This window comes from Pinus tabuliformis, chromosome 9, assembly GCF_031772625.1.
Source record: "Pinus tabuliformis cultivar Carrire ecotype Pingquan chromosome 9, CPIR1, whole genome shotgun sequence".
Lineage (NCBI taxonomy): Eukaryota > Viridiplantae > Streptophyta > Pinopsida > Pinales > Pinaceae > Pinus > Pinus tabuliformis.
In genome coordinates, this window is record NC_142307.1 from 1,051,683,023 (window position 1) to 1,051,707,608 (window position 24,586).

The 24,586-nt window shown below is 42.1% G+C and overlaps 1 protein-coding gene across 3 annotated transcripts in view; it reads right to left on the minus strand.

Moving 5' to 3' along the window:
• Positions 1 to 1,859: 1,859 nt before the first annotated feature.
• LOC149152303 (kinesin-like protein KIN-UB) overlaps positions 1,860 to 24,586 on the minus strand; it is a 515,820-nt gene continuing 493,093 nt past the window's right edge. For 2 of the 3 annotated variants that reach the window (XM_089446070.1, XM_089446069.1), the window contains exon 20: positions 1,861 to 2,591. In XM_089446070.1, the coding sequence (XP_089302196.1) occupies positions 2,416 to 2,591 (176 nt within the window). In that variant the 3' untranslated portion in view covers positions 1,861 to 2,415. Of the gene's footprint in view, positions 2,592 to 24,586 lie in introns of all 3 variants that reach the window. The other variant, XM_089446071.1, reaches the window with a different exon arrangement.

Below are 24,586 nucleotides of genomic sequence, written 5' to 3' on the forward strand. Positions count from 1 at the left end.
CCATTTTATGTTTAAAGGTTTTATGCTAATCATAACAAAGCTTATTTACAATTTAAGAATCTCCATGGTTAAAATATAATTTAATTAGTTTTTATCATTGTTCTTAAATCCTGGTAATGTAAGATGTATAATAAGATAAAGGTTTTGATTGTTATAATGGATTGATGTTTATGGACATTGACCAACCATTTAATTTATATGAATGCACAAGTATAAATTCTGTTTGTAGATGGAATTTTACTTCACATGATTTTTGAGAAACTTACCTCACCCTACTCAACATCTTCAAATAAAAAAAGTACATGATTTATACAAGGTTTCGAACTTGATAAAACATATAGTAAGCTTAGCTAGCCTTAATTGCATTTCACAAACATGCAACAAGCCCGCCGCCCATTTAAGGTTTACAGGGTTTATGCTAATCATTCAAAATATATATTTCCTTCAGTCAAGTCTTATTTTCTCTTCTTTTTCTTTTTCTTCTTTTCTTTTATTTTCTTCTGGTGGTTCACTATATGAAGATCGATACTAGTTACATCTATGGAAAACCCACTTGTGTCTAGGTGAGCAGGTTATCTTTCATACAGAAATCACTGCCAAGGAGCAAGCATGTCGATCTTGGTGGCATTGGAACCTGGGTGGAGAGGATAATAACGACTCGTCCCTACCACCAAAGCTACACTCACTTATTTATTTTCTATTATTAAATTGAAGGTGTTTAAATTTTCCAATAATTTCAAAATATTTTAAGACATAATGTTTTAAAGTGTTCACAGTTTAAAAAAAACGAAAATACTTCTCTATGCATACATGGTATTTGTAAGTAAAATTTTACTTCACATAAATCTTGAAAAATTAATCAATCCTATGGCAGGTTTAGTAGGCCTCAACTGCATCTCCCAAACACCCGACTCGCTGTAAAGACGAAAGATATGTGTTACTGTTAAGTTGACACTGGTTTATGATGTTAGTACATATGTTTTACATGAACTCTGGTTCTTAGGTGTAGTGGTCCATAGGTACAAGAGGGCTTACTTTATTACAAGATGATGCTTTTTATTTGGAGCATTAGTGGTATTAGGATTTGCAAGTAGGTTGTCGGCAACTTTTTGGATGTGATTTTGTAAAACAAAAAAAAGAATGTACAAGTTTTGATATAGAGAGAACTTAAATGAATATATAAGTAAATCAGTTATTATTGAGATGATTAAATCTTTGTGCATAGGAAATGCATCTAAGAAATCAATCTAATGTTAAATTTAAAATTTTGATTGATTTCAAAGGCCTTGATTATCTATTTTGTAAGTGAAAATAATTTTGATTGTTAACAGGCATGTTATGATGCTCTAATGCCCAAGAGTTCAAGATCGGTGACACAAGAGTCAATGATTTCCCCTTAATTAGATTACCATGCATCAAAGATCATACGAACTTAAAGCATACAGTCCAATGTTACATAGATTGGTTTATAGATGTGCATTTGAAAATTTACTTATTGCTTGTTTTTCTTTAGAAGCTGGCATAACTAGTGCATATTCTAATATATCATATGAGAGCTGCTTTGAAAATAACTTTGGCAAGCCCAGTAATTAGATGGAAAAACATATAGTAAACACAAGTGAATTGAATTGAACAGTGTTAATTAGTGGAGCATTTGGCAGCCACTAATGTAAATCAAACTTGTCAGCTATGATTAAAGTTGTATGGGCCCTGTCTCTAATTTGAGCATGACAAGAAAGAGCAACTAGGATAAACTTTATAAATGGCTAGTCAACTATCGAACAAAATGTAGCCGAGTTGCTATTGAAAATCTAATATATATGACCAAAATCAACACATTACAGATAAGAAGGGGATCGATTCTCGATCGTCGAAAAAACATGAAGAATGAACCCTCAATCTCAATATTACTAGTTAGTCTTTTAATACACAAGGACATGAGGAATAATATTTCTACTATTCAGAATCCACGTAAAAGAGAATTCCTGCTCACCATATACAATCAATCTTATGTGAACGATGTAAATAAACCTTTTGTCTGAAATGCATTTGTCAAAAATGGCAAAATCGCTGCTCCAAACAGGTAATCTGATGAACAAAACGTTGTTCGAAAACTTCATTGATGACCTTAATGATTCTCAAGCACACTGCTGAGATAAAATAATTTGATTTGACGTTGAGAATCGAAAAAACATTTTAGAAAGATCGCTATTTTCTATTCACTGCAGTATGATAGAAATCTCAGCCAAGCTAAAATATTTTATAAACGTTATTTGCATAATATTCTTCTGTATGACGAAGGGATGAAAATCCTCCAGCAACTGAACAAATGTACCTCACACCTGTAATGTTCGCACCATTATCGTGTAGAAGATATCCACCCAGTTAGAAATTAAATGACAAGATATTTTGGAATCATAAGATATTGTCATCCTCAGGCAAATGCATTTTTTTCAATTCCATCTGAAACACTGAGCTTGTATTTAATGTCTGCTTGCAGAGGTTGCGAATATCGTCTCGAGAACACTCACGAGATATGCGTACGAGTTCCCACAATGCTCCACAAACAACTAAGTCTCTTGCGTTTGCCTCTGCATACACATAGACATGATAATAGTAAGTCTGCCATGTCCCCTGAAAATTTTGTTCTATATTGATACATGAACGCTTCTATGAAACATAGACACACAGAAGCACGCGCACCCATTCATAGATTGCACCGAAGGACAAAGTACCAAAAGTTTGCTTAAAGCAATGTTCATTCCAAGGTGAAAGAGATTTCTATATTTGATTTCGCTCAAATTTTGAGTTATTTTATCCCTATAAGATGTAATATGTTTTTGGCGTCATTCCTATTTGAGGGTTTTCTTTCTAGTACATTGTAATCGATTGCCATCCAACATGGGGACTTTTTGTTTTGCCAAAATTCAGCAACATGATGATGCTGGGTGAGATGACAGTGTTTCATGATTTAAACTGTATTTTTGAATAACACTTTAAGCACTCAAATTATACAGATTCAATAATTTAAAACTAAGATTTTCCCAATTTCTAACCAGATTTGGAAAAAAATAAAATAGAAAATCTGCTTGGAAAAAGGCCAAATAGTCATTTCAGTAGATCGCTGCATAATCAATAACAATCAATAATCAATATTTTACATCAATACAAAGGAAAAGCTAAAATAGGCTCATGAACACTAATTCTAAGGCCAGTGCTAAAGTAACCAGAATATTCTAAAATATTCTAAGGCCAATGCTAAAGTAACCAGAATATTCTAAAATATTCTATTCTAAAATATTCTAAGGCCAATGCTAAAATATTCTGGTTACTTGAGCATTGGCCTTAGAATTAGTGTTCATGAGCCTATTTTAGCTTTTTCCTTTGTATTGATCTAAAGTATTGATTATTGATTGTTATTGATTAAAAATATTGATTATCGATTGTTATTGATTATGCAGTGATCTACTGAAATGACTTTTTGGCCTTTTTCCAAGCAGATTTTCTATTTTATTTTTTTCAAAATCTGGTTAGAAATTGGGAAAATCGTAGTTTTAAATTGTTGAATCTGCATAATTTGAGTGCTCCAAGTGTTCATGAGCCTATTTTAGTGTTCTAGTCATTTTAGCATTAGCCTTAGAATTAGTGGGAAGCAAGTGTGTGACCTTGCAGCAAGTCAAGTGAAATGCATGGTGGTTCTAACACAGAGAGAAAAAAAAGTGTCCCTTAGAAACCTGTAATAGTATGCAGCCTGAAAGGAACACACGAGTTGAATGACATCAGAAGCTGGAAGCGGAGTAGTCCACAAACCGAAGTGACAGATTAACACAACAAGAAGTCTTCAACAAGATTCGTACAATCACATACAAAATAGTTCATACAAAAATGTGTAAGTTAAATAACATATATTGCTAAAGTAACCAGAATAGTCGAACTACAATAACAACATATGCATGAAAACGTGTTGGCTTAGTTATATTATTAAGTAAAAGTTTCATCCCTTTAGGGGAATTTTGAGGTCTAAAATGGGCCTCCTAAGAAAAATGTACAACTAAAATAATTTTTTTAAAAACCAATAGGATTCCATATGATGATGTAAACCATGGGGGATGATTCACCATTTTTGGAGTAAAAAAGTAAAAAGATTAAAAAATAATAAAATAATAAAACTACTTTTTCAACTTATCTCACTAAGATTTTACTCAAATTTTGAGCGGGAGTACTCATTGGATGCAAAATTTAATTCCTCATCCAAAGAGTATCCAAGTTGCATACTTCTGATAGACCTTGCTACATGAAAAATTAGAAATACATGAAAAACATGATTGCAATCACATTTTTCATATATTTCTTATTTTTTGTGTAGCCGAGTCCATCGGAAGCATGCAACAAAGATACTCATTGGATGAGGAATCAAATTTTGCATCCAACGAACGTTGTCGCTCAAAATTTGGATAAACCCATAGGGAGATAAGTTGAAAATATGAGTTGAAAAAATAGTTTTTCTTTTTTCCCTCTAAAATTTGATGATATAATCTAATCTTATTTTATTATTTCCACTATTATTTTATAATTTCTTTAGGAACCCCATTTTAGACCTCAAAACTCCCTTAATGTGTACATACACCATTGACAGCGACTAGCCTCAATAGAGGAATGTTATAGTCAACACCGCCTGCTCCTCCAAAGGTGTGTAATCGCTCTGCGTTGTGGAGAAGCCAAAGCTCGTCATAATACTCTCCAAACCATTTCTAAGCAATGCCTAGCAAAGGGTAAAGTGACCCTTTGAGGTTCTATATATAGCAAAGGGTGGGGTGACCTTTGACATTCCCCTTTTACTCTTGGACTACCCTCATGAAAATTCACATTACATAGTGATTGTTCACATTCCACTAATGACATTTAGAATTTCAATTACAACATATTTACAATAATATAATTTTCCACATGTACCCATGTCAAACAAAATAGGTTAGGGAGAGGGAAACAAGACAAAACACTGTGACTTCAAGGTTTGGGAAAAAACCAACTTGGCAACATCCACTTCATGCTTCTTAGTCATGCACTGATGCCAAGCATGGTACTGTGTTGTGATGTCCCCAAATTGCTTGATGTCTTGCAGAAAGTGGACTCTTGCCTCCATGGCATCCAGGCATGTGGTCTTGGAACCTGTGTCCGTCTTGTCCTCAAGCATGCGCAACATTGTCCTTGTTGATTGGTGGTAGCATCATATGTGCTCTAGCCATGAAAATTGGTGGAGAGGCTAAGGCAAATAAGATCTCCAAGACCCAAAAATCGTTTGGGGAAATTCCACCGGGATAAAGAGAGATTAATTAATATTTTTAATGGGGTTCCTAAGTTTAAACTTAGGAAAATTAAAATATTAATGTGTATTAATATAAAATGGGTGAGAAAGTTCTAAATGATGAGGATCAAGCCAAATATAATCTTTGTCATTGATTAGAGACTTAATCTCGGCCGTTGAATCATCAACAAGAAAAATATAAGAGGAGGCTTGAGGGTCAATTGGAGATACACCAAGTTGATCAGTCAGTTCGACTTTCTGCGGCGAGGTTTGCTGAGAGAATTGAACCAGTGATTTGTTGCAGCGAGGAGCAGTTCGGCAAAAGGCCGAAAATACATATCAGAGAAACAGAGAAAGTGTCAGAGAGACAGCGCAAAGCCTAGTAAGGTTGACGCAGAGGCTGAGGAGGCCAGCGCAGAAGACACAGAGGGCCAAGAGGCTGGCACAGAGGCAGCAGAGGCTATGCAGAGGCTAGCAGAGATGACGCTGGGCTGAAGAGGCAGTTTTGAGGAACTTTCGTGGGTCAGATTGGGAGCTAAGAGGCCGACGCAGAGCAAAAGAGGGTGACGCAGTCCCTGGAGGGTAACATAGTTCTAGAGAGAAACTTGGAGCAACTTTCACTGTCCAGCTAAGGATCTATCGAAGTTGTTGTGGGATCAATCATCTGGTTGCTGATCATCCGGAATATCTGTCTCCAAGGAGAGGTACTTTTGCTAAGGAAATTCTATGAAGGGTGAGCCATTTCTGGCACCCCAGTTGTATTCAGAAAACGACATAATAATAAAACCCTCATATCTGTTGCACCAATTTTCTTGCATTGGGTTTTTCTGGGGACGATTGTCCAAAATTAATGGTGTCCCTTGTGTGATTGTCTCAATTATTTCAATTGTTGATATGTATATGTGTTGAAGTTGCATTTGTGTTTATTTCGGTATTTATATTTATAAATAACTTGTTAATGGAAAGAACAAGTAGGAGATAATAAACTAGATAATGCAGTAGGGATTTTTGATGTGTCAGACTTAGAAATTTCAACATGGTATTAGAGCATTGCAGATCACAGGAGGACTGAAGGCATCAACCGAAATCTGAAATTTGCAGCAGTAGCAGTTGTTCTGAGACAGCGTTGTTCCGGAGCAGAAGCAGCAAGAGAGGAAGTGACGCAGAGCCTACGTCATCATTTCGAGCCAGGAGGAGGGTCAACACAGAGGCAGAGAGGGGAAAATCAGACATACACAGTGCCTGGTCATCTTTCTCAGCAAGGATCGACGCTGTGGCCAGGAGGAGAAGATTCAGCGCTTGCCAGGATTGCGCAGACCCTGAAAGGCTCAATTTCTTCTGTTGTCAGGGCTTGGGGAGTTGTAGGTAGATTGTGATTTAAGGAGCTGGCAGGACGTTGTTTCTGTTGAAGCAGAATAGTGTCTAAGTAAACAGAGCCAAGGTAGAGGGAATCACTAACTCGACGGATTTCTAGCCAAGGAATCCAGATCTAAGTTGCAGTTGCGATGAGGATTGGAGAGGAGCAGTTTGATAGTTGGCCAGAGGATTTCCAGAAGGGAAATTAGAACTTAGCGGGAGTTCAGAAGAGGAGCTAAAATGGCAGTCAATGGATTGAGGGATCAGGACAAGTTGGACGGGACTTCCAACTTTGTCATCTGGAAGGCCAAGATCCTGGTGATCCTGGATCGACATCGCATCAAGGACTTTGCCTTGAAAACCATGGCTATCCCAATTGACCCAACTAATAACGAGAAGTATGAGGATGCAATGGCAAGGGCGAAGTGCATGATCCTAGATGGGGTCAAAGATCATGTCATACCACATATTGCTGAGAAGAACACAACAAAGGAGATGTGGGACACCCTGACCACCTTATAACAGGGCTCTTCTGTGTAACGAAAGATGCTATTGGAGAATCAGTCGTGGTCATATCAGATGCAGAAGGGAGAGCAGATAGATTCATTCATTCTCAGGTTGCAGGAGATTTGCGACCAACATACTTCTGTGGGGTATACACCGGATCCAGAGTTTATGGTCAGGACTGCCCTGAATGCAATCTCCGAGGAGTGGGAGACATTTGTCCAAAGTATTTTGGGCAGGGATACTCTTCTTAGTTGGGAGGAGATGTGGGTAGCTCTTCGCTAGGAAGAGATCAAGAGGATCACAAGGCAGGGAGTAGTGGCAAGGGAGGTCGAATAAAAAAAGAGGAGGAGGATGTGGCTCTAGCATCTGCAAAACAACAAGGGAAGAGTAAGAAGAAGGACATCTCCAAGGTCAAGTGCTTTCATGGTGGGGAGCTGGAACATTATGCATCCTAGTGTCCCAAGAAGAAAAACAAGGGAGAGGCTTCCGATTCAAAGGCAGGTTCAACTAAGGCGGAGAAAGAGATCGACACTGATAACCATTGTGCCATGAGTGCTCATGCACCTCTAGAGAAGAGGTGGGGAGACATCGAGTTGTAGTCAAGATGACTAGATACTAGGGGTAGAATCCTTGAGGTGCTCAAACTCTTGGATCACAATCGGCTACGGGAACCCTTGACGACAGTAGCATGATGATAGATGTCGGGTGGAGCAAAGTGTAGTGGAGCAGCAAGGCAGTGCTTAGGTGTAGAAGTCTGAGGTAGTGCAGTGGAGGTTGTAGTAGTGCGAGAGTCACAGAGGTGTATGCAACAACGCAGTGGCGAGTGAGGGAGCACATGATAGCAGTGGAGGTAGCTTCAACATCAAGAAGCTTCCAGACTCACTAGGATGTCAATATTTGGGAGAATTCAGTTACTTACTTCTCAGTAACTGAGTTACAATTCAACAGTTAGCAGTGGCAGTGCTAGGGAAAACATGTTGAGAGGGAGCTACAGTACAGATATAGCAGTGGCAGTGGTAGTGTCATGGGCAGCAGAACATGGAGCAACAGTGTCAAGGATGTGAGGCAGCAAGCCAAGCATCAACACAAGTACCGGTGCGAAGGATCAGTGTGATGTTTCAGTGGTGGAGCATTACTAGAGCACATTCTTCGCTAAGAGGGAGTGTTGACTTGTTGTAGCATCGGATGTGCTCTAGCCATGAAAATTGGTGGAGCGGCTAAGGCACATAAGATCTCCAAGACCCAGAAATCATTTGGGGAAATTCCACAAGGATGGAGAGATATTAAAATAATTAATATTTTTAATAAGGTTCCTAAGTCTAAACTTAGGAAAATTAAAATATTAATGTGGATTAATAAAAAATGGGTGAGAAAGTTCTAAATGACGAGGATCAAGCCAAATCTAATCTTCGCCGTTGATTAGCGACTTCATCTCGGTCGTTGAATCGTCAACAAGAAAAGTATAAGAGGAGGCTTGAGGGTCAGTTGGAGATACACCAAGTTGATCAATCAGTTTGATTTTCTGGGGTGAGGTTTGCTGAGAGAATGGAACAGTGATTTGTTGTAGCGAGGGGCAGTTTGGCAGAAAGCCGAGAATACATATCAGAGAGGCAGAGAAAGTGTCGGAGAGATAGCACAGAGCCTAGGAAGGTTGATGCAGAGGCAGCCAAGAATGACACAGAGGCTGAGGAGGCTAGCGCAGAAGAAGCAAAGGGCCAAGAGGATGACACAGAGGCAACAGAGGCTAACAGAGCTAACGCTGGGCTGAAGAGGCAGCGCTGAGGAACTTTCGTGGGGCAGACTGGGAGTTAAGAGGCAGAGACAGAGCATCAGAGGGTGACGCAGTTGCTGGAGGGTAACGCAGTTCCAAAGAGAAGCTTGGAGAAGCTTTTGCTATCCAACTAAGTAACTGTCAAAGTTGTTGTGGGATCAATCATCTGGTTATTGATCAGCCGAAATATTTGTCTCCAAGGAGAGGTACTCTTGCCAAGGAAGTTCTTTGAAGCGTGAGCCATTTCTGGCACCCTATTTGTTGTCATGTCCCTTCTCAAATGAATTAGTCACGGGATGCAGCAACACAATTTTGGCAACATTTTTGGTTTAGGAGGAGGACCCCACACGCATAAACTTAGAAACTATAGGCAATCCAATTTATTTCTAGCAGCTAGTGGAATGTAGGGTCCACCACATGCATAATTCGAAATTGGCCAAGGAATACGTTGGAGGGAGGGAATTCGAACTAGTGGATGGAGGGGCCCACATGAGGCTAAGGGGGCCCATGGAGCTATAAAGAGAGATCAACTCTCATTCTAGATTCATTTCTATCATTTTGACAAACAAACTTACCTTTGTACACTCTGCTGCTTAGCGAGTCTACCAATTGTTTAGCCACGAGTCTTCCGCAGGGAAGATTCAACCTCTACTCCGGGGGACCACCTGTGCCCGCCCTAGGGAGGTTGCTACACAAGGGTTTTAAGGGAGTCCGGTACAGTCACACACTTTAGCCATCAGCGCAGGGAGGAAACTGCGTATTCCTGGGCAGCCAGAGAACACACAGGAGGAGTTGGAAATCAACAAGGGGGATTCACAGCTTGCTGGGAGAGCCGAGAATAAACCAGCAAAGGGATTCACAGCTTGCTGGGAGAGTCGGGAGTTGAAGAGGCAGCATAGAAAAGGCCATTTTGCTGGAGTAGCAGCTAGCCAGACCAGCGCAACAGTGAGTCAAAGTTTTGGACAGAGGTGCTGCATAGAGGCCACTGTAGCAGCAAACTCGTGGTGCTGGGAGAGCAGTCATCCGGGCCAAGGGTCATTTGGGGAGCAAGGAGTTAGTCAATATAGGTGAACCCAATGTTCTAGGGGTATTTTCAGAGGGATTTTCATGTTGTTTCCTGCAAGTCGAATTTGGCTGTAGCAGTTGGGGAGAGGCTCCAAGGAGGCCGAAAATCCAAGGTCAAAATCTGAGAAATTTCCTGATGGGTTTTTCTAGGCTTTGTCCAAGGAGTTTAAAGCTGGAAGAACATAATTCACTGGGTGGTTTTTGGGCACATTCCAGTAGGTCGAAGTCAGCATATCAACAGTTTTGCTAGGACAACGCAGTGCAAGTGGTACAACAACTGAACGACCATCATCTCAGTTATTCCATCACATGGGTTTAGTCCAACTTGTCCTTGAGACAAGCCCAGGTGCACCACTTCATTTATATTGTACATATTGTCCTCCTATTTTATAATATATGGCTCAACATTCCCAGATTTACAGTGTTTCCATGGATGTGTAATCCCTGTTTTTAATTTTATGTTGTTACAATGTTTATTTGTTTAAATATCACTCACATTCCTACTTAGGAACATTATAGTGGTATCAAAGCCTAGTTCTTGGCTCACTATGGGGTTGGCTTCCTAAGAGAGGAGAAGACCAGGAGAACATCACTTACCGCAGGCAGAGGTACATGAGCAGAGAAAGGGAGCTGGATATTATACCAGATACAGAGGAAAAAGGGAAAGCAGTAGCTAAAGAGGAGGAAATGACAGAGCCCAAGAGCAGGGAGGAGATGGCTTTCGATAGCCTCTTGAGGGCTTTGAGTGACTTGGCCAAGGGGCAGAAAGACATGCTAGAAGAAATCAAATCACAGAACTAGGATAGAGCCACACCTAGAGGGTTCTTGTGTGGAGAAACTTCAGGGGCTTCTCAGCCTTTTGATCAACCCTCACCAACAACGCAATACCCTTCAGTGAGTGTGCCCACTAGGGCTACACTACCCTCTTTCGTGCCTATAGCACAAATCGAACCAGCAAGAGAGGAGGACACTCCCCAGATGGGGGACTACTTCAGAGAGTGACAGGCGATGGACAAAGATTTAAAAGAAGCCCTCTCCTTTAGAGATTACCGCAAGCTCAAGCATAGTGAGAGGAATAAGGGGTACGGAGGACAGGGAACCAAAAACTATGAGATGCAAAGAACTATAGGGAGGATGTACTTCCCCACATTTGATGGCATTGTCAAGTGCACAACAAGGGCTTAGGTTGAAAAGATGGACACAACTTTCAACTCAACCAGATGACGGAACAGAAGGCCATTAAGATGGAAGCACTGCACTTGGAGGGGGAAGCCCATGACTGGTGGTTTCACGGCCTGACCACTTTGGGGCACACCCAGATAATTTCGTATGAGAACTTCACCAAGAGGATGGTGGAGCAATTCGATCAGAGGGATCCAGAAGCATCCTTCAGGGAGTTGACACAACTGCGCCACACAGGCAACCTGAAGCAGTATTTTTTTGATTTTTTGCGTGTCAATGATGGTCCCAGATCTATCCGAGGTCAGGAGGGTATACACCTTCATTGAGGGTTTTCTTGAGCCTCTATGTGTACTGGTGAAGTCATGCATACCCTCTACACTTCAGGAGGCAGTGGTGTGCGCTGGAGATTTGCAGGGGGCCATCCCCAAGACTAGAGAGCCATTCCTTGCACAGACCCATTTCGCACAAAAAGGGCATGAGAATAGACCCCCGCCACTGAGGACCACATAGGGGAGGGGGCAGTTAGATGAGGAGACACAGAAGGACCTCCGGAGGAGCAAGCTATGCTTCACATGCAGAGAGCCCTGGGCACCATGCCATAGGTGCACAACGCATAGAGCACATTACATTGAGGTCTTTTCTGACAGTGACCAGGAGGACAAGGTGGAGCAAGATTGTGGAGGGACAGATGGAGAGAGTTCGGGGGACAGAGGGCCACCACCACCACCACCTCCACAAGGAGGGGCATCTCTTGCCTCGTTAGGGGGAGTCCTTGCTTCTCTATACGGGATTCCTAAGTTTTTGACACTCCATATGAGAGGTATGGTACAAGGACAGAGGGTGTCGGTACTAGTGGACAGTGGGGCTACCCACAACTTCATAGATACACAACTGGTCCAGAGGAGGGGCTTCACCACGATAGATTTTGAGGGATTCTTCATCCTAGTGCCAGGTGACCGTACCATCCAGTGTACCAGATACGTGCCCTCCTTGACAGTAGTTATGGGAAACTACTCGATGACAAACCACTTCCTTATGGTCGATGTACCAGACACCAATGTGGTGATGGATGTCCAGTGGCTGTATTCCTTTGGGAGAGTTATGACAAATTGGCGGAAACTTGAGATGGAGTTCATGGTGCTAGACGAGAAACTAGTGGTTTTGAGAGGCATGCAGTCTTATCTGCCTTAGACAGTTTCGGCCCACAGGATGGAGGAAGATCTTTGACATGGGGACATTGCATGGGGAGTCGAGTTCAGGATCTCAGAGGATGGGGACAAGCACAGTCACCACCGGTAGACATACAGGGGCTTCTGGACAAATACGCAGTGGTGTTTGGGGACATTCCACTAGGGCAGCCACCAGATAGAGGATTTGCGCACACCATTGAGCTAGAGCCAGGTATACAGGCAATCATCACTACCACTTACAGGCACCCCGAAGCTTATAAGAATGAGGTAAAGAAGGCTATTCAAGAGCTAGTTTCTTTGGGTCACATCAGACCTAGTTCCAATCCCTTCGCTTCTTCAGTAGTGCTAGTGAAGAAGAAGGATGGGACCCTCAGGATGTGCATACAAAGCCCTTAACAAGAAGACCCTCAAGAACCAGTACCCCATTCCCTGCATTGATGAGATGATGGATGAGCTTAGAGGAGCCAAGTATTTCTCTAAGATCGATCTGCATTCGGGGTACCACCAGATCAGAGTTCGGGATTAGGACATCCCAAAGACAGCATTCCGGTGCCACTATGGGCACTTTGAGATTTTGGTCATGCCATTTGGGCTGACCAACGATCCCACCACATTTCAGTCTTACGTGAACCACATCTTTTGGGGGTAGCTAAGGAGGTTCGTGCTAGTGTTTTTTGATGACATCTTGATCTATAGCCGGACATGGGAGGACCACCTCCAAAACTTGGAGGAGGTACTACACATTCTTGAGGAGCAACAGTTTTATGCCTAGCTCTCCAAATGCGAGTTTGGATTGACAAAGATGCTTTATCTCGAGCATATCATTGGAGTAGACGGGGTGAAGGTTCATGAGGAGAAGATTCGGGCCATCCGAGATTGGCCAGTACCCTGAGACGTGACTATGCTGAGAGGCTTCTTGGGCATCTGCACTTACTACAAGAAGTTTGTCAAGACATTCTCACAGCTAGCAGTTCACTTGACTGACTTTACCAAAAAAGGGGTCTTTGCATGGACTGAGGGAGCACAGGTCGCTTTCAATCGCCTCAAGGAGGTGATGAGCAGTTGCCCTGCTTTGGCACTCCCAGATTTTTCCCAACCATTCACGACGGAGTATGATGCATCAGGGGTGGGAGTTGGAGCCATATTGTCACAAGAGAGGCACCCTATAGCTTTCGAGAGTCAGAAGCTCCTACCGCATGAGTTGTCATATTCCATATATGACAAGGAGATGTTGGCCATAATGCATGCATTGACCAAGTTCCGCCAGTACTTGGTGGGCAACTGATTTAGAGTGAAGACTGATCACAATAGTCTTCAACATTTCATGGGGCAGCAAGGCCTCAACAACAAGCAACAGAGATAGGTCAGCAAGGTGTAGGCCTAGGACTTTGATATTGAGTATGTGCGGGGCAAGCACAACATCGTGGCCGATGCTCTATCCAGGAGACCGGCCGGGTTATATATTATGAGCATATACCAGGATTGGAAGGCTCAGTGGTTGGTTGAGAACTCCAAGGACAGGAAGGCCTACGAGGTGCTAGAGGGGACACATGCAGATGAGCGTTACTGCATGATGGATGAGGCCATCTATTACAAGGGGTACATTTACTTAGTGCCCAACTCGCAGTTGAGGGAGAGGGTACTCCAGGCTGCTCACAATTCACCACTGTCCGAACACCAAGGGTTTCGGAAGACTTACATGGCTATTCGGGAGAGGTTCACCTGGGAAGGCCTCAAGGACGTGGTGTTGTAGCACATAAGAGAGTGTGAGGCTTGCCAGTGGAACAAGGGGGAGCTGACTCACCCTACAGGGCTATTACAACCACTTCTCATTCCAGAGGGGAAATGGCAAAGTATCTCGATGGATTTCATCATGGGGCTCCCCATAGTACAAGGGAAGGATTGCATATATGTGGTGGTCGACAGGCTGACCAAATTTGCCCACTTCTTCACCATCCCCACTAGATTCACGGCAGCCTAGGTTGCCGAGTTGTTCTTCCGGGAGGTTTTCAGACTACATGGACTCCCCAAGAACATTGTTAGTGACAGAGACAGTAGATTCATGGGTGGCTTTTGGCAAGAGCTTTTCAGGTTGGTTGGGACAGAGCTTACTCCTAGCACCAGTTACCACCCTTAGATGGACGGCAAGACAGAGAGGGTCAATCAGTGGTTGGAGGGGTACCTAAGGAACTATGTAACATGGCAGCAGAGGATGTGGATTTGGTGGTTGCACTTGGATGAGTTCTGCTACAACACCACACACCACATGTCTATCGGTATGACTCCTTTTCGTGCCCTCTATGGTTATGATGCTCTAACTTTTGTTGATGTTATTTTCAGAGACAATCGAGCCCCAAAGGCCAAAGACTGGGTCCAAGAGAGCCAAGATATCCTCAAAGATCTCAAGGATAATCTAGCGACAGACCAGAATCAACAAAAACTATATGTAGACTGGCACAGGGTAGAGAGGCACTTTGAGGAAGGGGACCTAGTGTACCTCCAATTGTAGCCTTACAGATAGTTTACGCTGAAACAGAAGGGGGTTGAGAAGCTACAACCACTTTTCTATGGGCCCTACCAAGTGACTAGGCGGGTTGGGGAGGTGGCCTACAAGCTAGTGCTACCTCCGGGGAGCAGGATCCACAACGTGTTTCATGTCTCATGCCTGAAGAAGGTGCTGGGACAACAAGTGACCGTAGCAGCTGAACTACCCCCATTGGATGATGAGGGCCATTTCGTGCTAGAACCAGAGGCCATGCTGGAAAGCAGGGAGAGAAGACTGAGGAGCAGAACCATCACGGAGTTCTTGGTACGCTGGAAGAACTTACTGGATGAGGATTCCACCTAGGAGGGTGAGCATACACTAGAGCATCCGACTTTGAGGTTGCTTGAGGGCAAGCAACATTTGAGAGGGGAGGACTATCATGTCCCTTCTCAAATGAATTAGTCACGGGATGTAGCAACACAATTTTGGCAGCGTTTTTGGTTTACAAGGAGACCCCACACGCAGAAACTTAGGAACTATAGGCAATCCAATTTCTTTCTAGCAGCTATTGGAATGTGGGGGCCACCACATGCATAATTCGAAATTGGCCAAGGAATATATTGGAGGGAATTCGAGCTAGTGGATGGAGGGGCCCACATTAGGCTAAGGGGGCCCAAGGAGCTATAAAGAGAGATCATCTCTCATTCTGAATTCATTCTGATCATTTTGACAAGCAAACTTGCCTTTGTATGCTCTGCTGTTTAGCGAGTCTACCGGCTGTTTAGCCACGAGTCTTCTGCAGGGAAGATTCAAACTCTACTTCGGGGGACCAGCCGTGCGCGCCCTAGGGACGCTGTTACACATGGGTTTTAAGGGAGTTCTATACAGTCACACACTTCAGCCTTCAGCACAGGGAGGTAATTGTGTATCCCTGGGCAGCTAGAGAACACGCAAGAGGAGTTGGAAAACAGCAAGGGGGATACACAGCTTGCTGGGAGAGCAGGGAATAGACCAGCAAAGGGATTCATAGCTTGCTGGGAGAGCCGGGAGTTGAGAAGGAAACATAGAAAAGGCCATCTTTCTGGAGTAGTAGCCAGCGAGACTAGTGCAACAATGAGTCGAAGTTCTGGACATAGGTGTTGGACAGAGGCCACTGTAGCAACAAACTCGTGGTGCTGGGAGGGCAGTCATCTGGGGAGCAAGGAGTTAGTCAATACAGGTGAACCCAACGTTCTAGGGGTATTTTCAGAGGGATTTGCAGGTTGTTTCCTGCAAGTCGAATTTGGCTGTAGTAGTTGGGGAGAGGCTCCAAGGAGGCCGAAAATCCAAGGTCAAAACCTGAGAAATTCCCTTCTGGGTTTTTCTGGGCTTTGTCCAAGGAGTCTAAGGCTAGAAGGACAGAATTTACTGGGCAGTTTTTGGGGACATTCCATCAGGTCGAAGTCAACAAATTAGTAGTTTTAACTTTTGTTGGGACAACGCAGTGCAAGTGGTGGAACAACTAAACGACCATCATCTCAGCTATTCCATCACCGGGGTTTAGTCTAGCCTGTCCTTGAGACAAGCCCAGGTGCACCACTTCATTTATATTGTACACATTGCTCTCAGATTTTATAATATATGGCTCAACAGTCCTAGATTTACAGTGTTTCCATGCATGTGTAATGCCTATTTCTAATTTTATGTTGTTACACTATTTATTTGTTTAAATGTCACTCGCATTCCTACTTAGGAACATTACAGTTGTATTCTAGAAAACTGCATAATAATAAAACCCTCATATCTACTACATCGGTTTTCCAGCATTGGATTTTTCTGGGGATGATTGTCCAAAAATAACGGCGTCCCTTGTGTGATTGTCTCAGTTATTTCAGTTGATGATCTGTATATGGGTTGAGGCTTCATTTCTGTTTATTTCAGTATTTATATTTATAAATAACTTGTTAATGGAAAGAACAAGTAGGAGATAATAAACTAGATAATGTAGTAGGGATTTTTGATGTGTCAGACTTAGAAATTTCAACAGTCCTGAGTGTGTTTGGACCACCAATGTACTTCTGCATGTTGTTTGCACTCAACTGCAATTCATCACTGGTGGCGTCGCGCATCAACTGCTCCATGTACCTGTTGACCTCCAACCGAACTTGATTCTTGTGCTTAGCTTTGGTGAGGGAACCTACATCTGTTCACTCTCTTCCTCAACTACTGGTTGTTCCAGCTCATCAACCTGTATTAGCGTTTTTTTCTCTGTCATTGTGCCTTGCCTTTGTTCTTCTTCTTGTTTCTACTTCTCAGCTCCTTTTCTTCCTTTGACTCTTGTTCCACTTGCTGCGATCTCAGTTTTGCTACTTGCAAGCTCTACTTTTCTCTCTCCCTTCGCTCTGATGCTTGTGTCCTCTGCTTCCTTTTGCTTCTGCTATCAAAGTTGCCTGCATGAAGATTGAATCCGCTTTCGCTCTATAGCTTTGTTCTCCCTCTGTTATGTCAACGATTTTCTCTTTCCCTGATCCTGTACTAGATTGCTGCCTTCTGCCACTACTGCTGGTCTTGTTGCCATGTTAGTGTTGACTCATTTCCTGTAAACAGTTTGGCATCTGTATATATTGGCAAGTAAGCTGGCGCTTGCTCAACTGCTTCCCCAACACTGTTTTCAGTGGTTTCTCTTGAAACAACTCTCTTTGGTGCCATGGTACAATGACTGCTGGAGAGAAGCGCTTCACAGGTGTGGTATCTATGGGGCAGAAAGAACACTCATGGCAAGCAAACATTAGCTCTTACAAATCTAACTTTACAACATGATCAAGCAACAACTAGGGCATCTGATGAGAGGAAATGCGCAGTTTTCACTGATAGGGGTGACTGACTAACTGTGGGAACAGCGCACTGCGCGGTCCCAACAGTCAGTGTGGAAGCTTGATGATTGGAATTGCGCAATGCACAATTTAGTCTGGGACAGTGTTACTTGGGAGTGGGAGCGAAAGCAGGGAGTGGGAGTGACATTTTCAAAAGCTTCCGGTTTGGGAGTGAAACCCAGAGCGTTTTATATATATATATATTATATTTTGATATATATATGTCAACAAAAACATGTAGAATAATGAATTAGATATAGAAAACATAAAAAAACATAGATTGAACCATATAACAACAATGATCTAGAAGTTATAATCTTCATCAACCACGTCCACAAGTAGTAACATAGTAACATACAACATATTGAGTCTCATGATTCATCAATCTTAAAGTTTCAAGCTTTCAAAATTCAATATATAACATTTATCATCATTGACCACCAAAGTTGTACTTGTAAGCTAAGTGTAACCATTACAACAAATAATATCTAACATGAAATTAAATGTTATAAAATGAAATGAAATGAAACAATTTTCAACTTTCATGAAGCATCATATTCATAATTCATTACTAATGAGTTATAATTGCCAACTTCAAACTTAAATTGTCATATATTGTTTAAAAAAATATCATAATAGATATGAAAGAGTCAATAGTTATAAAAGCTACTAAAAACTAGAAAAGAGAAGTAAATCTATTATCTATTTCTTATGCTTGGGCCTCTTACCACCACGAGAAATGTCTAATTTTTTAGTCTTGTTAGAAAACTAGGATCTTTGTCATTAATATCACCTCTAACCATTAATAGCCAGAGGTATCTTTGTCATTACCGCTATATTTGTATAGGGATCTTTGTCATTAATATCACCCTCTAAGCATTAACATAAGATAGAACAAGCATTGCATGTCAAGTCAAGATTTTGTTTGAGTTATGCATACATTTTTAGGAGGGTCATGATAGAGGAGTTCGACAACCAATGTCACTAACATCAAGGTACATAGAGGGATTGATGCTCTTGATTAAATACGAGTTCCATACCTTAATACATGACAAAATTCAATGGAAACATTGCAATCCCCCAATCCTGAAATCCTGAAAAACTGATAAGTTTGCTGGATTTTGAATGAAATCTAAAATTCTACTTTCCCCATATGAAATCCAATGAGGCCGGAACCACTCTCAAACATCCTGAGTCATTTGATGGTAATGTTAAAAATTTAAGTAAAAAGATGAAAATGAAGATTAAGGAGAATATCACTTCTACTTTAAGAATTTAACATTACCATGAATAGCATATCAATACTGGGGCTTAGACTTGATCATTAAGCTGCCTCACTCAAAAATTATTTCTTTCTTTCAAAAGAAATTGCATTTCGAACATTACTACAAAAAAAAAGTTGCAAAAAAGGAAAAACGTTCCCGAAAAGGCAGGGAGTGAAAATTTTTTTAGGAAGCGCGCTCCCAACCCGCTCCCGCCTAGAGCGCGAATTGGGAGCGGGATCGGGGGGGAGGGGGGGGGCTCCCCCGCAACACTGGTCTGGGACAACACCTAGGAGAGACTGCACATTATGCAGTCTCAATGGCCAAGCTGGGAGACTAGCTCCTGGAACTACACAGTGCGCATTTGGAGCCAGCCTAGGACATGCTCTGCGCAATTCTAGAAGCCAAGGTAGAGGCATTGAGCTCCCAGATTGCACAGTGCATGCATTGAGACGTGAGATCTAAGCAAGTGGAACCCAGATCTGTTCATGGGGAATGTGCAAACAAGAAGATCTGAAGGATGGTGTGATGTTGAGTGCAGATATGACTAAGTGTAGATGTGTACATGTAAAACAAGTGCAACAATGGATGAAACTAAAGGAACATGAAACATGTGAAAGGAGTCGCCATACAGGCAACTGTTGGTGCAAAAAAAGGAAAACTCATGTGACACTTGGGGAAGGAAATGTATAACTTGAAACAACACTTCTGCAAGTTAAAACAAGTTAAAGCACCAACGTTCATTCAACAAAACGAGTGAAACAACACTCTCACAATCTAAACAAGCAGAAGCTATAGAAAAAGCGGCATAAGGCAATAAAAGAACAACTCACCCCGAAAAGCGATGAGAATGCTCTGAAAGCTTCTTGATCTCCTAGGGAGGTTAGAGCTTGATTATTGAATGCATAAGTGAGCTCTAGAACATCCATTACATAGATTTGATAAAAATGGAGTTCATGGCGTGTATGCTTGAGATCAAAGACAACAACGACACTTTGTAGAAACTTCTAAAGATGGCAATGTGTCACCTTTGGGAAACTAATAATAGATCCCTACTTCCTAGGGATGCTTTTCCTCTTAACTTCTTGCTTTTTGAGAAAACTGCCATGCACTGCCTGGAATGATTACGCAGTTTTGCTCAGGATCGGGCAACCCTTTGGTTCATGCATTGAGCAGTTTCTAAGGACAGTATGTTCTGCGCAATTTTTGGGCTGAGTGGCTCTGAGCTGCCTCTCAGGCTCTGCTTAATTTCCCAATTGATGGCAGACTATCCGCTGGCTCCGCACAATTATGGAGTTGAAGGCTCACTTGCTGGCCTGGACTGCTCTGCGTAGTTTCCCAGCTGAAGACAAGTTTCCAGTTGGGTCTGCGTAGTTCTAGAGTTGAAGGCTCACTTGCTAGCCTACATTACGCAATTCTTGAGAGCAAGGATAACCATTGGGCTGCATTGCACAATTCCTGAGAGCAAGGTTGGCTGCCCTCTAGGACTGCGTAGTTTTCCAAGGCAATGTAAGAATCGGATGCAACCAAGTCACGGGGGGTCATCTTGTGGTTAGACAACAAAGCAAGTAAGCGAACACAAGTTGTAAAGTGAAAGATAAATTCAAATGAAAACACAAGTACCTGAGCAGTGCAAGACAAGCTGCTGAGATTTAAGGAGGGAGGCTCCAAAACAAAGCGAAGGAAAAATTTTGGAGGGTGGTTGTAGCCGCTACAACATTGGCGACACACTGGTAGAACTCCAGCTCTCTGTATGGACCTTGTCTCGTGTAAAGCGAGTCTAACTCCTCCAGAAGTATTGTTTGATTCTTTGATTGTCATGGCTTCCTCACTAGCTTGAGTTAAAGATATAGTCCCTGCCATTCTCTTGATCAATCAACACACATACCAAGCCAAGTCAACTGAGTTGTTTCAATTGGGGATGAGGGGTATATTGTGTAGAACAATCTAGGGAAAATGTAGTTAATGTGATTCTTCTTTTCATGATAACTATTCGAGAGGTGTGTTTCAATTTTCCTTCTTATTCCAATATTCACCTATTATTATTATAGTGTGTCTTCGTTAGTTCTTCAAATAGCTACCAAAACAAAGAGACAAGAACACAAGATGTTGGCATTTTGCTAGGGCCAAAACCTCTCCCTCTTGGAGAGGAAAACCTGCACAAAATTCTTTATATAGATATTTCAATTGATAAATACCAAGACCATGACTCTTGACCTACTAGGCCACTCTAAGACCAAGACACCAATCCTCTTCTTTGACACTGCTGAGATCATCATCATTACTGCACTATCAGGATCTTCATTGTTGCAACATCATTGTTGCACTTTCACCGATGTCTTCAATATACCACTGAGATCTCCATGAGGTCTGCTCCTAGACTCACCAAAATCATGACCGTCTCATCATAGTTTTGCCTTCACTGAAATCATAACTGCACCCTTACTGAGGTTATCATCATGTCAACAAGATCTCTACCTTGTATTCATCATGACTTTGATGACATGTCTTCAACAATGCACTGAGATCTGCATCATGACCTTATCTTCTCTAGGATTATAACCTAGATATTCATCTTCATTAGGATCATGATTGATATCACGATTATAGTGATGACTGTGTCTACGATATATATATATATATATATATATATATCAACAAGATCCTTATGAATGCCGAGACTATTACTGTGACCCTATAGCTAGGCCGAGACAACAGAGGGATATGCGAGGAATTCACTATAACTATCACCAAGGCTGCACCTTACTCTCCTGCACCCATCTAAGATTCAGTCCTATACCGTTAATTTTAGGTATGTTCTATGCTTTGAGCAATTTATTTCAATTTTCATAGTTAGCTCAATATCTTTTCCAAATTAGCAATCACATCAGCATTAAAGTAAATTGCAGATAGAACATAAACATAGATCGTAGAAGACAAGACAAGACAAGAAGACACAAGATGTGGTGCTAGCCAGGGGCAAACACTAATGCGGAGAAACCCTTGATCAATTCTTCTTATATGTTCTTCAATAGTTCAGCAGAGAGAGAGAGAGAGAGAGGGAGAAATAGTACATATACAACAAAAGTCAACATTTTGAATTATCTAAATAAGAGCATAGATCATCTCTCAGTAGATGATACATGAGGTAGCTGAAGTTAGTTGAAGACATACTGCTTCAACTGATTCTCCATCGCTTTGCTGCTCCTCATCATGTTGCACCTCACTGTGCTACACCATGTTGCACCCATCATCACTATGTTTCACTTCATCACATGCTCCCATCACTGGGTTGCACTCGATCATTTAGCAACACTATACTGTTGTCTCTAACACCATGCTGCATCCATAGGTTGTATCTTAACATGTTGCATCAACTATTGTAGCCAACCGTAATCCTTCATTAATATTATCCACCATGTGACCTTGTTGTCCCATGCATCTTTGCAGCACTATGTATCCCAGCTGTCCCATGTGTATTTGCAGTGCTAGTTACCTTGCTATCCCATGTACATTGTTGCACTAGTTACCTTGCTGTCCCATGTACATTGTTGCACTAGTTACCTTGTTGTCCCATGTACATTGCTGCACTAGATACCTTGCTGTCCCATGTACATTGCTGCACTAGTTACCGTGTTGTCCCATGTACACTAGATACCTTGCTGTCCCATGTACATTGCTGCACTAGATACCTTGCTGTCCCATGTACATTGCCGCACTAGTTACCTTGTTGTCCCATGTACATTGCCGCACTAGTTACCTTGCTGTCCCATGTACATTGCTGCACTAGATACCTTGCTGTCCTGCATACATTGCTACACTAGTTACCTTGCTGTCCCATGTACATTGCTACACCATGTGACCTTGCTGTCCCATCTTCCTTTGCTACCAACATACCATACAAACGTTGTTGTTTGTCACTTCATTACTGCTGTAATTTCTGGAACTTGCTAGGGCATACATTAGTCCCTAACCGTCCTCAACTCTGGCCCAGAATTTCCCTTATGAAATGCGGCTTACCCTAGTGTGAACGAACCTCATTTAAATGACTGCATCTAGGGTATTCTAGGACTGCAGCTTGGGCTTCCTTAGGACTGCGTCTAGGGCTTAGGACTGCGTCTAGGGATTCTTTACGACAGCATTAGGGCTTCTTTAGGACTGCGTCTAGGGAAGATTGTTAAGCCTCCTTTCCTCCTACATCTTAGGGCTACTTCCTCCTAGATTTCTCTCACACTAAAACCCAAAAAAAGTGGAGAAAAATCAAGAGAGAAGTGTGTGTGAAATGACTCTCAAGTCATCTCCATTTATACTAAAACATTGAGCACATGTGGGTGTTATTTAGTTGTTGACCGACCTTGACGAATTGTCTTATAACACAAATAAATTCATAACTCCATGAAGAAGAAGAATTGATCGAGAATGTCTCATACCATTCTCTACTGACCCGAAGTCAGTTTTATTGATCCCAGATCAATATCACAAGAGACTATCTCAAACCACTTATACTGATCCCAGATCAGTTACATTGATCCCAAATCAATGGAGGTCATCCTGGCATATGGAGTACGGTAGATACAACGATGCGTCCATCGATAGTACTACTATGGTCCCTAACCCCATTTCCCTGCTCATTGGCCAGATGAGAGGTACTTCCCATGAGTCCCAGACTGCATGGGTAGGATGCCTCGACAGGGGAACCGTTCATCTTGTCCCTAAGTCGCCTCAAGGTATCACAGGGGAATGCTGAGCCATTCATCCTGTACACAATGCACCATTAGGGGAGGGTGAGTCGCCCATGGTTGCGTGTTGCTCCAGTAGTACCCCAAGCCCCCCAGAGCTCCCAGAGCTCAATGCATGCAACATGCAGGACACTCATAAGAAGGTCTCTCAACAACTCCAAGTCGTTTGGGAAAGTCACAGATTTGACCTTTCCCCAGAGCTTTGATAAAATGTTTGCGTCTTGTACATCAGTCTCAATGCGATAGAGCCTCCTCGCTCATCGACATTGTCAGACCAGGCAATAACTCCTCAACTAAAAATTGATTCGTGTTTATTCCTTCAGGTAGGTCTTCATTATATACACGAGGGAGAGACTGTTCACTTCATCTCCCGATGACTGTTCATATTATTTATTTATCTATTTACATTATATTCACCCAATCATGAGGATTAGGTGTCAACATTCCCCCCCAATATGAAGGGATGTTGGTGAGTCCAGGCATCATTCTGAATTGTTCAAGCTTTTCTCTTCCAAGCGCTTTGGTGAAGATGTCTGCAATTTGCTCATTAGTGGAACAATGACGGAGATGGATTGTTTTGGCCTCAACATGATGTCGAATCAGATGATATTTAGTATTGATGTGCTTCGTTCGATCATGGAACTTTGGGTTCTTGGCCAACTTTATTGCAGAGGTATTGTCAATCATGAGTGGAGTTGATTGTACTTGTTTTACCTGCAAATCTTCAAGAATTTTCCTAAGCCACACAATTTCTTTTGTTGATTTAGCTGTTGCCACGTATTCTGCTTCTGTTGTGGAATTTGCTGGAACTGATTGTTTTTGTGATCTCCAAGAGACAGCTCTTGATCCAAGACTCATAGCATATCCTGAAG